This window comes from Mustela putorius, unplaced genomic scaffold (genome assembly GCF_011764305.1).
Source record: "Mustela putorius furo isolate JIRA1106 unplaced genomic scaffold, ASM1176430v1.1 tig00000174_pilon_pilon_pilon, whole genome shotgun sequence".
Lineage (NCBI taxonomy): Eukaryota > Metazoa > Chordata > Mammalia > Carnivora > Mustelidae > Mustela > Mustela putorius.
Window position 1 is genome coordinate 39,826,899 of NW_025421304.1, and position 15,949 is coordinate 39,842,847.

Here is a 15,949-nt window from a genome sequence, read left to right on the forward strand (position 1 = left end):
TTTATTCTGTGAGCATGTCAGAGAGGAAAGTCCGTGCTGTACTAAGATTACGTTCTTGTGGATACACTGTAAAGAACTATCCGAGCTCACACCAAATTTTTCTATCAGATAAAACTAGCGACAGCCTGTGGCTTTTTCTTAGAGCTGGCCACGCACTAGGGTAAGGTAAGTGTCTTAGCATATTTCGATGCGGTTGCTTATTGAAGGTTTTAACCCCATGCGCACACGCGTGTGAGCGTGCACACTCAAACCCACGCTTTCTTATGCAATCTCTGTTTGCACCCGTGCATTCAGTCCGCCTTCTGTAGGAAGTAGGAGTCATCTGTTGTCTTTATCGTAGTGAAATTATGCAGATAGAGTTCCATATATTGTATTTGTTTCAATAGTAAGTCTTTTTGGAGCATATAGAATGGCAGATTTTTTTTTCCATTAAAATAAATGGGTATTGGTGGTTAAAACGGCTGGACCGTAGCTCTTCTCTGATTTCTATGTGTGTCTCATGTTGCCGATGCGAGGTCTTGCCTTAGTGCCAGTTCACTGTTTGGACCGGTCATCTGGGGTCCCCCGTACATCTCGTGTTGGTCGAGGGACTCTACAGACTCTATAAAGCCAGAAGTCCCCACTCACAGCTGGGCCCGTGCACCTGTCTTGGCCATCATGACGAACAATTCCGAGCATTCTGCAGTCGGCCGTGAAGATGATGGCTATCCTCACAGAGGGGCGAGATCATCCTCAGGTCACGGACTGCAAGGCCCATGGTCACCAGCATCCACCCGCGGTCCCAGAGTGTGGGTATATCTCTCTTGAACAAGTCCGGTGGCTCAGTCAGGAGATTCCGCATCTCGAACACAACAGATTGGTCCTTCACCCGCGCACAGAGCAGGCCTGGGGGAAGAGGGGAGGTCCGAGCCTGCACACTCACATGCTATGAGACTTCCTCTTCTGGCTTTATAGGTGCTCAGCAGCCGGGCCGTAGGCAGGTGATCTAACAATGGGAAACCCGCCCTCCCTTGTGAGCCTGGGCTATTCCTAGGGAGAAATCTAGGTGTCAAGAAGGCCATCCCCTCAAGTTAGCAAGTGCAAGACTCCTTGTGCCTCAAGCAGTAGGCCCTCCCACACTTTGCACATCAAGCCACCAGCTTAACTTAGCTCAGAGCACAGAAAAATAGGCATGAGAACAGACTGCATCAGAAAGTAGCGTCTGCCGTAATCTCCGCCGCCTTAAGGATGCTCCCTGTCCGTAGGGCCGGACAGAGATACTGCTATTGTGTATTTCTTGCTGATCCTTTCAAAAAAAAAAAAAAAGCAACCAATTCTTTGAAACCAAAGTGGTGGCATTTCCTCAACTACCAAATGTTTTCTAACTTGCTCAGACACATTTTCATTGTTTATTGAAAGCAAATGTAGAATCAAAGCATTATTTCATTATTTACCAATGCATTTTATTTTACTCCAAGTTATTGGGGGGAAAAATTAAGAGCCAGAAATTGCTTTTCTCCATTGCTGAGCACAAAACTGAGAATTTTATTTCCACTGAGCGAGCGGAGCACAAAACTGAAAATTTTATTTCCACTGAGTGAGCGGTCGCACCTTCTTCACTATAAACACATCAATCACCTGAGTTGATTAAAAATTACTTTTTCTTTCCATTTTACACACGAGAAATTATTTTCTGATCATTTGTTTTAGCAAAAACATGCAAACATTTTCCAATTTCAGAAAAGGTGACCTTCAGTACCGCCCCTTCCTCCAAAGGGACGTCATTTCAGGTGACTCTCAGCCAAGTCCTGCAAATCTGAGCTGGAGAGCAAAATCAGTCTGGCTCCGTTTCGTGGTGGGTGTCAGACAGGACTCGGATTCTCAAGGACCATTTTTAGAAATTTTGATAACATCCCAGATTTCCAAAATGGGATTCTAAACAGTCCAACAAATGGAGTGACCCTTTACCAGCAAATTCTCGAGGAAGATCACCTTGCATTTCATCCAGAATAAATACAGAGGGTCTTGATCTTAATAGGTGGCAACTACGGCGTGATTAACAAGGCTGTGTTCGATGCTGGGTTTAGTGAAGCTGGACCCACACATGAGCTCTTCAGGTTGGTTCTGAAGGAAAGAGTCTGCAGTTCTCCTGGGGTGTATGAACAAGGTAAAAAAAAAAAAAAAAATATATATATATATATATATATATATATGCATTAATAATGCTAATAATAGTAATAAGGGTTTACATTTATTGATTGAGGACCGTGCATCCAGCTGTACAAAATCCTTTACACACCTGTTAACCCACGGACCCGATACAACAACATTACAAGGCAAGGACTCCTGTCTTCTCCAACTTAGCGATAAGGACAGCGGACACTCAGGAAAATCAAAGGGCTTGCCCCAGGTAAGTGACTGCCAAAGGCCATGTGGTTTGACTGCAGGGCTCTGTTGTTTCTACTTAACACGGTGTCCCTCCCAATGGCGCAGCCAAACCAGACAGAATGTCTCCTGAAGACCAGAAAACCCTCGTCTGAAGCCTCCCTTAGCAGGACTATCTACCCAAACCGCGTACACAGACCTTCTACTATTCCTTAGTTCTGAGAGCTGTCAAGAACCATTAACACCATTCTCAGTTCACACTACACCTCAGAAATGTCTTCCGCACAAGATCATGTCCAGTATTTCCTCCCTTTCCTCCCATGGCTTGTGCACAGGTGCCTGGGGGACTCCTCCCGCACTGAGTAGCTGTCTCAGGAGTGCGAAAGGACGTGGATGCCCTCCCAAGAACCCGGTCTCAGCCAAACCAACCCAGGGGAGGGAAAGCTCAGGGAGAAGCAGCGTGGGGCTCTCAGGAGCCTGCCGTGGGCTCAGCGACACATAAATGAAGGATCTCCAAGCACTTCGGAGGTTTTCAATATTTCACCTGAACCTGAACCAACAGGTAAATCACACCAAGGGGAAGGTGAGTCCTAAGAAAGAGTGAACTAACTACCTTCTGTGTCGAACCACTAAGAAGTAACGATAAAACCGTCACCATCGCCACCATCAACAGTGATCTGTGTACACTTTTCACAAAGACGGTGCATCCCGTCTTCTCTCCTTATCTGGATGCTGACATTGGGAACGTCTCATAATTGGGTGGTAAGACGCGTTCATAATGGTTCATCTAAAGCAACTAGCGGTTCTTTTGCTGTGCCACGTGTGTTCACCTTTACCATGTTTCCCATCACTGATGGGTTAGCCCACGGCCGAAAAAAATTCTGTAGTGCTGACCCTTATGTAAAAGCACAAATGCAGAACAGCTAGAGACAGAAGAAAGTGGTGGGATTGAAGGTGCGAATCACGAGTTCCGATAAGAACTTCATCCATCTAAATTAAGCGGAGGTAATTTAGATACTCATCAACTTCAGAAAGGAAGAAAACCTCTTCCTGTTGCTCACGCAACATCACTCTCATAACATTAATAATCACTGGTGTCGCTGAGCTTGAAAAGACTTTGAACCATTTTGTTTGGCTTCCAAGCGGCAGCTGGCTGGTAAGGATACGGTGAGAAGCAACGGGTGTAAGAGACCACAGAAAATGCCACCGTGAACCTATGAAGCCTTTGAGAAAGTATCTCATGAAAACACTGGGAGCATATGCTGAAAACTTCCATTTTCTGCTGCTTTTTTAAAAGCTTTTCTTTTAGAAAGCAAGAAAGCCATTCGTTATCTACAATATATGTGGATTCAGTTTTTTTTTTTTTAAGATTTTATTTATTTGTTTGTGAGAGAGAGAGAGTGAGAGCGAGCACAGGCAGACAGAGTGGAAGGCAGAGTCAGAGGGAGAAGCAGGCTCCCTGAGGAGCAAGGAGCCCGATATGGGACTCGATCCCAGGACGCTGGGATCATGACCTGAGCCGAAGGCAGCTGCTTAACCAACTGAGCCACCCAGGCGTCCCGCGGATTCAGATTTTTAAAAGAGTTGAAAGCAAAGGCTCTAGGAAAAAGAGTGTGCAGTGGTGCACACATCGACACTGGTGGGGTGGTAAATTTCAGAAAGTATAAAGAGATATTTCTTTGTAAACACTCAAAAGGGATGAAAGTTTATCATCTTAAAATATTTCATCCGATCACGGATGCAGTTCCTTTGGGCCCGAGTTGCTGAACTGTTTACAGTACCTGAGCTGTAAATTAATATCTGATCTACAACGTTTTTGCAAAGAAACTTGTAACTTGTTTGTGAAATATTTAAATAAAGGTTATCTGAGATTTTTAATGTGTGTATTTGGCCTTAGACTGTCTTCCGTACCATTTCAACACAGCGAGAGAGCCAGGGACATTGTTTTAAAATGGCGCTCCGGTTGGCCTATAATGTTGAAAGACTGAGACTAAAACCAAGTGATAGCCTGACTGATGATTAACTCTGCCCCTTCTTCCTTCATAACAGTCAGAGCCCTCTGGTGTGAGAGAAACAGATAGATGATAGATAGATAGATAGATAGATAAATTAGATAATAGTAGATAGATGATAGATAATAGGTAGGTAGGAAGATACATAATAGGTAAATAGATAGATATAGATAGATGATACATTGATAAATGACAGATAATAGGTAGATAGGTAGGTATGTAGATAGATTGATAATACGTAGATTGTAGATGATTGATAGATGATAGATAATAGGTAGGTAGGTAGACAGATACATAATAGGTAGAGAGATGATTGACATAGATAAATGATTGATAGATGACAGATAATAGATAGGTAGGTATGTAGATAGATTGATAATAGGTAGAGAGATGATGGATAAAGGACAGATGACAGAATGATAGATGAAAGATAGACAGAGAGCAAGATAACTTTAGGGAGGTCCTTAACAAAAGAGAGGAAGGGTGCTAATCATTAATAATGATCCAGATATTTTACATGTTTATGAACGTATATACATACTATACTATTCATAACATGTTATTTATATGAAATATAATTATGCATTACATAGGTCAGGTATTTAATGCATGGAATATTGGAATAGCCAGTATTTCCAGTGCTAGGTGTCCCCTAGAAGGGGTGCATGTGACTCCCATACCGGCACTTTCCGCTCTACCCTAACCCCCGAGGTTGTATCCTCTCACACACAGCACACGAACTTGACCCCGATAAGACGAGCCAATCTGACAGGACCGCATCAGTGAAGCCAAGAAAACCAAACGTGCGCGTCAGTCTCTCGGAAACATTTCCTTCCTGACGGCCCCGTCTCCAGGAAATTGCCAGTTTGGGGAAATAAATAGGAAACTGATTCCTTGGTAGCCCATCACCAGAGACGCTAATTTGCCACAAATAAGCATGAGAAACGTAACCTGACACTTCAAACCAAAAGCAAAGCAACTCAAGATGGGTCGGGACCTGCTGATCTCTCCACTCTCCAGAAAAGCCATTTTCTGTCCTTTTGTCAGCACAGCCTCAAAAAGACCCTCCCCTGCTCTTGTACACATGACAAGGAATCCAGTGACGCTACCCAGGGCACACTCCAGAGATGACAGCAAAACTTGCTTCTCACGTGCGAATCCAAGCCAGGAGCACTGGTACCAGGACAGAAGCATTTTTAAAGGAAATTTGCCAGAACTCGACGACTCTCTCCGAAATAGAGCCTTACCCCTGCAAGGTGGATCCTGAAGACCCTGCCCAGCCCCCTCCCTGCACCCGCAGAAGAGTGAGCGGTGCTTTTAATGCTGTTTCTCTACAAGAGATATCCGGCGCCTGCAGAAAATTCCCAACTATCCTTCCCAGGATTTCTCCGCAAGAAAAGTGGCTCCTTACAGTGGCTTGGCAACATATCCTTAATGCTTCCCCTTCGCCAATACGGAACGATGTGCGATTTTAAAGCAAGGACCACTTCTTTACCCTCTGCTTCCCTGTCTTCTCTTAGGTCAGAATTTTCTAAACTTTAATCCTATAAGAAGAGCTTCATGATTTCACGATGTTCCTCTAGCACCTCTGCAAATTCCGCCCTCCCAATGCCTCTGTATTACCAATTACCACTACAGTTTTCAATGATAGAATTTCAAATTTAACATTTTTGCTGACGTGAATATATTTTCTAAGAAAAATGTATTACTACCATGAACGAAAAGCCAGTGTCACTTGGGGTACACTTAAAGCAACAATCAAAATAAATACAAAGGAAAATGGCAGAATAGAGGGGTCCAGTCCCTAAATGTCCCCCTACTCAACCCCACCCCCCCTCTTCTCCACTACAGAAACACCAATTTTAACAAACACCCACAGATGAGAACATATTTTGGGGAGCCCAGAAACATACCTGAAATGTTACAATATTTCCGTGGAGCAAAAAAGCCAAAGGAGAGATGCATTGAAGTGGTAAAAAAAAAAAAAAAGTGTCAGCTCACCCCACCTCCAACGCAGAATAGCTCAGGGCCCAGAGACATCTCCTGGTCTACAGCTTCCCCTGCTTTGCAGGACACTGCCCATGTGGGTCTTGTCCTGCCAAGAACATGGCGGGGGGGATGGGCACTACTGAATAGGCAGGCGACAGCTAGGAACAGAGAGAAGGGGGTGGTGGAGGGGAGAGCTTATAGCACCAATGGACCTTAACAACGGGTCACAGATCCTGCTGCCTGGCATACGGTCTCCATCCTGCTGCCCGGCATACTGTCTCCATCCACAGCCCTGCTCGCAGAGGGAGAGCACTCCACAAAACTGGAGCTGATACGTTCTCCAGCAATCCCGCTTCTGGGTACTTACCCAAGGAAACTGCAATCAGGATCTTGGAGCGGTCCCTGGGCTCCAGCATTCACGGCAGACGACCCACAAGCAGCATTGGCGTGGAAACAAGCTAGGTGTGCATCGAGGGGCGAGTGGATAAAAATCATGCGCTGTATATGTGCAACGGACTGCTGTTCCGACTTTTAAAAGAAGGAAGTCCTGCCATTTGTGGCCACAGGGTGGGACCCGGAGGGTGTTATGCTCCATGAAACAAGCCAGACACAGAAAGACGAATAATATATGATCTCACTTACATATGGAATCTAAAATGGTCCAATTCATAGAGGCAGAGAGGAGAACGGTGGTTGCCAGGGACGAGGGGTGGGGGAAATGGGCAGATGTTGGTCGTTGGGAATCAAGTTTCAGATATGCAGAAGATCCACTGCACAGAACAGTGCCTATCACTGACCGTACTGGGTTACGTACCTAAAATTTGGGGAACTTATGTATAGCTTCTTACCACACAAATAAGAATCATACATAATAAAGGCGGCAGGACACTACTGTGGGAGGTGATGGGTATGTCCATGAGCACGATGGTGATGGTTTGGGGGTGTATCCTTATCCCCAAACTCGCATTACCTATGTACAGCTCTTCACATGGCACTCATGCCTCAACAAAATGGTTTTAAGAAATAATAAAATGAAATAAATACAATGAAAACCAAAAAAGGGATTACCTTTTAGCTAGACAGTGTGTCTACCTAAGGTCCGGGCAGGAGACCGCCCTGTGTTAAAAGGAGAAGTGAACAAGGACGAGCAGGGACTCAGACTCAGTACGACCCAACACGGACGCTGCACCTGTCGCAGAGAGGAACGAGGAGACATCGGTTCCGTGAGTCTCAGTGGGGTGAGACCACATCCTCATACTGTCCAGAATCACTTCGGTGCCCTTTGATAGAAACCAAACAAGCAAAACTGTATGAAGGGAAGGTCGCAGATCCAGTAACTGAAGAAGACAGGTCCTTCCCCTTCTAGAATCTTCTCTTTCTAGAATCTTCTCTTTCTAGAATCCTTTCTACGCTCTATTGAGTGGAAGCACAGAACCACACAGGGTCACCTCATTGGGATGGTTTTGTTTCCTGTTTGTGTGTGTGTGTTGTTTTCTTTACCACTTGTATATGCCCGGAGGAAGGAGTCCACGGGAAGGGACTGGTTAATGGAAGAGGCACATTCCCAGAGTGGGTTGAGATGTCCAGGGCCCAGCCCCACACAGGAGGAAGGACACCCGGTGGAGAGGCAGAAAGGACCAGAGTCACACAGGTGCAGGTCCTTATAGAGACAGGGAGGGTAGGACCTAGGTGACGATAGTCTCCATTGTCTCTGAAAAACAGAAGTTAAGGTCATCCTTTGAGACAGAAGGGATGAAACACTGGGTTTGGAGAGACTGGGGAGGTTTGGGCCGTCCGCGGAAGGCGAGGGGCTGTGGCAGGGGGTTGTCCTTCAGCAGCGGCATGCGGCCACTGGGGAGACAAGCAGAGCAGGAAAAGGGCAGCTGAGACCAGCGTCGGGTCACAACGGTGCTGATGCAGGTGCCGCCTGGGAAAGGCGAGTTACAGGTTCTCCACGCGCCTGCGGTGACCGCTGCTGCTCTGCTTGCCGGGCACACGCAGCATCCTCACTGCCCCCACCACCACCACACCGGTGGGCAGGGAGGAGTGCGGAGACAGCTCGGCTGGAACCAAAGAGCCAGTATAAAAGTATCACGTGAGCTCACGTGAAACCACACAGTCCTGAAAGGGGTAAAGGGAATTACTTTGGTTACACAACTGATCTAGAAAGATCTTGAAAAAAAAAGAAATGCTAAGGTTTAAAACAAGGGTGGTTCAGAACTGACATTTTAAAGGTTAATTGCTAGAGCCTTACACATGATTCAATAGTTTTGCTAATGGAACAATATTCAGTTAAGTTCAGCGTGTCAACCTTACACAGTTATATCAGCCATGACTATAAGTCAGTGAAATTTTTGTGTAAAGCAGCTGTTTAAAAGACCTTGGTCTTCACACAGAAGAAGTACGCTCCTCCTGCTTAAGTGTGGAGGGGGGCGGGGAGCCTCCGCTAAATAGTGTCAAACAATTTTTTTTTTAAGATTTTATTTATTTATTTGAGAGAGAGAACATGAGCAGAGGGAGAGGCAGAGGGTGAGGGAGAAGCAGGCTCCCCCCGCAGGGCTCCATCCCAGGACCCCGGGCTCAAGACCTGAGCCGAAGGCCCACATTTAATGGACTAAGCCACGCAGGTGCCCCAAGAACTTTGCAATCAGGATAAAAAAGGACTCAAGAACCCTGCCAGAAACACACACACCCTAACCCAAAACAAAACTGTAGATCCTATTGCTGATTTGTGTTCTGTGTTGCTCACGGCCATAAATCGGGTCTGGCTACAAATTCAGGGTATGAGGATCCAGACTTCTAAGCGGAGTATGGGAATTCCTGGGTTGGGGGCAAGAGGCGAGGCCTGAAACCCCACCCAGCCTTGGCTACTCATGAGCAAAGTCACCCTGGAGCTTTATGTAAACACTTCATCAAGGGTTATTATTTTACCAACTACTTTGGGTTAAATTGGGCCTCCTCCCCCCAAAAAAGACATGTTGAAATCCTAACCCCTAGTACCTCAGAATGTAACTTACTTGGAAATGGGGTCTCTGCAGATACAAAAAGTCAAGGGGAGGTCATACTGGAGTCGGGTTGGTAAATCCAATAGGACTGGTGACCTTATAGGGACAGAGAGATACAGGGACTAAGCCACACGAAGACAGAGGCAGAAAGGGGTGAGATGCGTCTACAAGCTAGGGAACGCCAAGATTTGCCAGCAGCCCCCCGAGGCTAGGAGAGAGGCACGGAACAGATTTGTCCCTTGCAACCCTCAGAAGGAACTAAGCCAGCTGGCCCCTTGATTTCAGACTCCTGGTCTCCGGAGCTGTGGGAATATAAATGTCTTGTTTGAAGCCACCCAGTTAGTTGTACTTTGTCATAGCTGCCCCAAGAAACGAATGCCAAGGTCAATATATAGGGAGGAAAATTCTCAAGCAAGGCCCCAGTGGAAAAAAAAATTCATACTTGAAAACGGAGTCAACAGAATTCTAGGCAATGGCCATAGATCTTTCTCAAGCTACTGGTTCTCAGCTGAGGGTGACCCCCACCCCACTCCTGGAGACACTGGGGAGTATCTTTGGTTGTCACACTGAGGTGGGGGGGATGCTACTGGCATCTAGTGGGTAGAAGTCAGAGAAGTCATTCAGCATCCTGCAATGCGTGGGCACGCTGAACCCCACAGCTCGAGGTCCCAACTCAGCAGCAGCCCCCTCCTTAAACACCCAAACCCAGCCTCTGGACCCTGCCGCCAACCTCCCCTTGAGCAACCTCAAGGGCGGTTGGGGGGGTGGGTGATAGGAAAGGGGCTGAGGGGCTCCCAGGAGGCTGGCCGCATTTCGTAAGGCGGGGCTGGTGAAGCCGTGAGGACATCACCAAAGGACACAGGATTTCTACACACCCAGTACGTCTGTTACACTGAAATCAAGAGTTAAACACCCCCTGCCCCACTGCGCCGGGACCCCCACTCGACCGTCTGGGGGAAGGGGGGAACACAGCCGTCAGGGCTGCGGCCAGGCCTGCATCTGGGCAGCTGGGCTCGTGGTGGGTGGAGCCTCCCACCGCCCGTCCTCGGTTTCCCCTCCAGCGACCCGACCCCCTTCTCCCTACTAGGGACTTGCGGGGCTCTGCTGGAGGACAGGCGGTGGCACAGGCCCGGGCTCGGCACCTCGCAGGCGCGCAGTAAAGGCGTCCGTCCCGTCCTAGACAAAACCAGCGCGACCTGCAATCGCGGACCTGGGAAAGGGTCAAGATCACCAGCCCCTCCAGCGGCTCCCTGCGCGACTGGTGCCCCTTTTCTCCGCCCCGTCTCGGGGAACTAGGGGAGCGGGGCGGGGCCTCCTGGGGGCGGGGCCTCCTGGGGGTGGGGCCAGGCCGGACCAGAGGGGACGAGGCCTCGCTCGGAACGGAAACGCGAGAGCGCAGGCGCTTCCGGCGCGTGCGGCCAACTACGACTCCCACAACGCCCCGCGGTCCCGCGGCTGCCTCCGTCATCGCGAGAGGAGGCGCTGGGGGCGGTGCGTGTGCGCGGAGAAACGGAAGTGTGGGTGACGGTTGAGCCTTCGCCGCCAAGCTGGGAACCGGGGAGATGGCCGAGACTGACCCTAAGACCGTGCAGGATCTCACCTCGGTGGTAAGGGACGCCCCGCCGGGCCCGAGGTCGCGGAGCCGCCGGACCGAGGCGCCCTTCGGCAGCCGCGAAGCGCCGGGTCCCCGGAGGCCGGGTTTGCAGCGGCTCCGCCGGCGGAGGCCCCCCCAGGCCCAGCCTGCCCTCCCCCCCCCCCCAGCCCCACCCGCCTGACCCGAGCCGCCGCCCCCGCTCCCCGCACCCCCAGCGCCCCCCGCCCCCCCCAACACCCCGAGGCCTCCGCGGAAGACCCAGCGAACCGCGAACCGCTGCGGCCGCGGCGGGAGGGGGTCTCGCCAGCGGGTCGGGGCCATGGGGCGGGCGGGGGAACCGGAGCCCGGGGGCGGGGGAGGGGGTGGCGGACAGCGCCCGCAGAAGGCCTCCGAGCTGCCCAGGGCCCCCGCCCCGACCCCAGGCAGGTGTCCCAGGGCGTGCGCGACGGGGTCTGCCTTCCTGCTCCTCAGGTGCAGACTCTCCTGCAACAGATGCAAGATAAGTTCCAGACCATGTCCGACCAGATCATTGGGAGGAATATCCTTGTGTGCGTCGTCAGCCTCCGCGGGCCCTCGGCTCCTGGGGTCCGGCGCGCGGTGTTGATAAGTGCCTGGTCTGCAGGCCAGCGGCAGGCGGGCGGTTGCCACATTTTTTACTTTTACTTTGTTCCCTGAGCTTGGATGGAGCCTTCCCCAGCGGCTCTGTGCCAAGAGCTGGGGATACCGCTGAGCTGGACGCCTGGCCTCCAGACCCTTCCAGTCTACCAACAGCAGCGGCTAGGGTGACCGCACTGGGAGCCGAGCCCCGGTCAGCCATCTCTCCCCCGGGCCTCAGCACGACCTGAGGAAGGGGCCGTAGTGTTGCCTTTGTTTAGCCATCGCAGACACGCCAGCTTAGAAAAGTGGAGCAGGAGACTAGGAGAAGGTCCCCGGGACTAGGAGAGGGCGGGGATGGCGTGTGAGCCGTGCCCTAGACTCGGTACTCAGAGCAGCCAGAATGTAACCCTCCTGGTAGGAAAACGAGTTGCACGGAGACGGTTGTGTTTCAGGCCGTAGTGTCCAGGCACCCCCCCCCCCACCCCGGAAGGAAAGGATGAGAGATGGGCGGTGCTGGTGCGTGTGGCCTTTAACTTCATCACTTGATGACATGAGCAGTCGCATTGACGACCTGGAGAAAAACATTGCGGACCTCATGACACAGGCTGGGGTGGAAGAGCTGGAGGGTGAGAACAAGATCCCTGCCACACCAAAGAGTTGAAGGTGAGGGAAGCCACAGTCTTGGGGGGGTTGGGGGAGGTGTCCACGGAACTTTGCTGTGGCCAGGCTTTCTCGTGATCCCTTCCCAGCCACGATCCCAGGAAGCGTCTCTCGTTTTCCGGGTTCTTGTTCATTAGCCCTGGATCTGGAGAAGGTAACTGGTTAACATTTAGGTAATCAGTTACTTATTTCACTGAACCCAAATACTGAGAAATGTGTGTTGTTGGCCTGAGAGTTCTTACCACTGGCAGATTTTGGGGGGTGGTTCTTTTTTTGTAACCTAAGTCCCACATTGCCACCCTCAACTTCATAGATGCCTTGAATTCTAAGGGTTCTCTTGGAAACTCCCCACCACCAGATAAATGCCAGGACAACGCCTGATGATGACGTGAGTGAGGGGGTCAGGCCACAGCAAGTCTTCATCCTCGAGTTCATTTACATTGCCACCACGGGGCGCCTGGGTGGCTCAGTCAGTTAAGTGTCTTCCTTCTGCTCAGGTCCTGGGATCTCAGCGTCGGGTAGGGCTCCCCGCTTCTCCCTCCCCTCTGCCTCTGCCCTTCCCTTTCCCTCTTAAATAAATAAAATTTTTAAAGTTAACTAATGAATTAGTTTCCACTACGTAGTTCCAGATATCTGAGGAAAGATGGATAACCCAATAGCCTTGTAGCAAGACAGCAAGGTGCAGGGGGCTGCCTCAGTCTCCCCATGGTGGGTTTCTTGCTTATAATAAGACTTTTTAGGATATGTTGGTTACCTCACTGCAACCTAAAAATCATTTTGAAACTTCCCTTTCCCTCACCCCATATTTAGCATTTCAGTTCCCGATAAAATTAAAGTTTACTGAAAATTCTTAGGTAACTAGACTACCAAGCAGAATATACAGTAAAAGCCACCGAATTCCATGTTTAAATGTTCTGGACATGTCCTGGCTGGACCAAATTAGAAGTAGCTGTGATATACAGGTCGCTTTGAAGTACCAGGAAGAGAGAGACTGGGGAGCTAAAAGCCTTCGAAATTGGCTGTCATTTTAATAAGAGAGCGGATTGACTTCGCTGTGTGAGTAAATCACACGCTTGTTCCGCGTGCGCTGTCCTCGTTATTCCTGTAGAGCGATGATTTGGAAAGTGTCCTGCCCGCCATCGAAGCTTCTCTGGGTCTCGTGCTACACGGCAGTCAACACATCCCATCCAGTGAGGGAGCACATCCGTTGGAGGACCGCAGGATGGAGATTTTGCGAGTGACAGGGCTGATCCAGAGGAAGAAGAGCTGGGAACAGATTCATACGTTTTTAAATAAAGATTTCCAATTAAGTCTGTTGCAGTATCTTTGCTGGGGCTTCGCTCAAGGAAAGGACGTCTAGCTCAGTAGAGGCTTCGAGAGCACTAGTACCGTTTGACAGTGCTACGTGTCCGTGTGCTCTGTCCTTGTAGGAGCATAACATGTTGATGGTTTTTCTTTTCCAGCAGGCGGCTAATTCCCCCTGAAGTCCGGAACAGCATTTTCACAAGCCGAGAGAAGACCGAACGGCTTTTTGAAGGAACTGCTGTGTGTAGACAGGTTTTCTCCCCTGAAGTGTGTGTTCTTCCCACGTGCTGTATAGTCAGTCTGTAGCGTGATCCTATCCCCAGTGTCTTGAACTTGGTAACTCCACATCTTGGACCTTGGTCAGTCGTGCTGTTAAATATTAAACACTAAAATTTTGGCGGTTCCTACATAAAATTGTCAAGTTTTTTAGTGTATTTTTGGGAAGTCGTTGTTTTCTATTGTTCCTTTTGTAGTAGTTGCTGTTTGATGAACTGTTGCTGTGTAGGTTTTTATTAGACATCTGGTAGACCTTCCAGTTGTAAGTAGTTAGGTTCGGTGAAGGGGGGCATGCAGCATGTTGAGGGCTCTAATGCTCAGCACAGAATGTTGAGCCGGCACCAGATGGCGTGTTGGTGATCCTGTTCACATGGTTAAAAAGCCTCTAAAAATTGTTGATTCGGAAATGTCTGGCACTACCCGCTTGCCGAAACTCAACACTGACCCTCAGCGTCCCATGTTAAGTCTCTGAGGCCAGAGGCTGGCACTGACAAGTGACCACTGCCACTTCTGTGTGTGAGAATTGTTCCCTTTGCAAAGTGACACAACCGCCCGATGTTCCGAGGCGCTCATTAGGTCGAGTTTTGCACAGGATTGCCATACTTGCGTAGGCCCCTGTGCCGTCCATCTCTGGTCGTCTCCACAGAAAATGCGGCCGCGTTGCACAGCCCCGTTCACCGTCCTGCCTGGGAGCTGCTGCTCGGGAAAAGGAGCAGAACAGGAAGACAGACCACGGCAGTCCCTGCCGGTTGCTTGGCTAGAAAACTGGCTCCAGTTCTTAAGACTTCTTTCTTTCAACTCTTTCTTACCTAAATTCTTAGAGAATTGTGGTTTTATTGTTGATTATAGAAGGTAGGGATAATAATACTCTTTTGTCACTCAAAAAAGCGGTGCCCGGAGTGCCAGGCCGGAAGCCGGGACTGACTGTGCGGGAGACCCGTGCTATTGCCGCGGTGATGGGACCTTGTCCGGGAAAATGAGAAAAGTGGAGGGAGGGGACGGCGCTTCTTGGAAGGGAGCGCTGAAGGAGCGGACGCAGTGTGAGCTTTTTGAACTTTCCTATACCCCCAGTCGTGTTTGTACTGCACATATGTGATGTGACGATGGAATCCCGTGTCCTGCGTAGAGATGACGTAGGTAACACGAGCGGAGGAGTTTCTCCTGAGACCCCGGGATTGAGCTCCAACGGCCCCGCTGCAGAAACTTCTCTGCTGGGCCAGCAGGTGGCGCTGCGAGGCGCCGCCCCGCACGGAGCCCCGCAGGCGGGAGACTCGAGCCTAGGACCTGGCCACTTGCAGTCCGGGTGTAGCTAGGAGTTGTCTTACGTAAAGGAAAGATTTCAGAGGCAAGCGGCTCCCCAACCGGAAATATCTGCCGTGAATAAAGGTGCCTGAAATCCTGCAGTTGATGCTTCCTTTGTGTCCACGATGATTTGCTTGGTTTTCCACGTTTTCGGGATTAAAATGGACGCCCCGTTTCAGATCATGGGCTCAAGCCTCCGGAAGGCTTAGGTGCACAGAGCCGAAGGCCGCGGGGTTTGGGTGGGCTGTGCTGTGGGAGAGGGGAGCCCGGGAGCCCCAGAGCCGGGGGCAGACTGCCCTCTGAGGAGAGCTGGGCTCTTCCCTGCCCAGGAGGCAGGCCTGTTCCGAGAACGTTCCTCCCGACGCTTGGCCTTGGAGAAACACTAGCAAGGAAGGGTTTATGGTCGCTTGGGTTTAGCAGACTTGCCTTCCGCTAGATTCACTTCATGAAAATTCACAGTGCGAAGTAGCCCGTTAAAGGCTCTGAGGTCCCGGAGCAGCCTAATGTGATACAACTTTCTCACCTGCCAGTTTCCAAGTGATTTGACCAACGATCTTTTTTTTAATACTTAGCACCTAGTTAACATTTCATTGAACTAACGTGCTGTAAAATACACAGAGGGAGATAGTGGTTAAAGTAATCCAATAAATAGCTTTGGATCCAGGTTATAACTCCCTGCCTTCCCAAGTACTCACTTGACCTGTTCGCCAGGCCTCTGGGCAAAGCCTTCCTTAGCACTGTGCCCTGGCGAGGCCTGCACGTGAGCAGGAAAGGACCACTTTCCTCAAGGAGGAAGCGAGAGAAGCGAGAGCCTCGGTGGCCCGCTCAGTCCCACCAGCCCGCGC

General features: G+C 50.0%; 1 protein-coding gene and 1 long non-coding RNA gene across 7 annotated transcripts; one reads left to right on the forward strand and one right to left on the reverse strand.

Moving 5' to 3' along the window:
* Positions 1-111: 111 nt before the first annotated feature.
* On the reverse strand, positions 112-10,676 carry LOC123391000. Of its 2 annotated transcripts, XR_006605633.1 has the most exons (4): positions 10,581-10,676; positions 9,383-9,466; positions 6,733-8,486; positions 112-2,128 (listed from the first exon to the last, which is right to left on the reverse strand). It is a non-coding gene; the product is annotated as an uncharacterized LOC123391000 (long non-coding RNA). The 2 variants fall into 2 exon arrangements; XR_006605632.1 differs by having other exon boundaries at positions 9,383-10,676.
* A 146-nt stretch (positions 10,677-10,822) lies between these two features.
* HSBP1 (heat shock factor binding protein 1) lies at positions 10,823-15,205 on the forward strand. 5 transcript variants are annotated; one of them, XR_006605631.1, is made up of 5 exons: positions 10,823-10,977; positions 11,436-11,502; positions 12,104-12,224; positions 12,535-12,609; positions 13,330-13,531. XR_006605631.1 is itself a non-coding variant. In XM_045076354.1 (5 exons), exons 1-3 carry the CDS (start codon positions 10,933-10,935, stop codon positions 12,220-12,222), a joined length of 231 nt encoding a protein of 76 aa, XP_044932289.1. In that variant the 5' UTR covers positions 10,823-10,932; the 3' UTR covers positions 12,223-12,224; positions 12,580-12,609; positions 13,330-13,531. The 5 variants fall into 5 exon arrangements, 4 of the variants coding, with proteins under 4 accessions (XP_044932289.1, XP_004753967.1, XP_004753970.1 ...); XM_045076354.1 differs by having other exon boundaries at positions 12,580-12,609; XM_004753910.3 differs by lacking the exons at positions 12,535-12,609; positions 13,330-13,531 and adding an exon at positions 13,685-15,205.
* The last annotated feature ends 744 nt before the right edge of the window (positions 15,206-15,949 follow it).

Excerpts from the sequence above, each read along its gene's own strand:
- HSBP1 (XM_004753910.3), top strand. The coding sequence starts at position 10,933 with ATGGCCGAGACTGACCCTAAGACCGTGCAGGATCTCACCTCGGTG. Across the intron at positions 10,978-11,435 it reads TGCAGGATCTCACCTCGGTG|GTGCAGACTCTCCTGCAACA; the intron begins GTAAGGGACGCC and ends CCTGCTCCTCAG. Across the intron at positions 11,503-12,103 it reads CGACCAGATCATTGGGAGGA|TTGATGACATGAGCAGTCGC; the intron begins ATATCCTTGTGT and ends TAACTTCATCAC.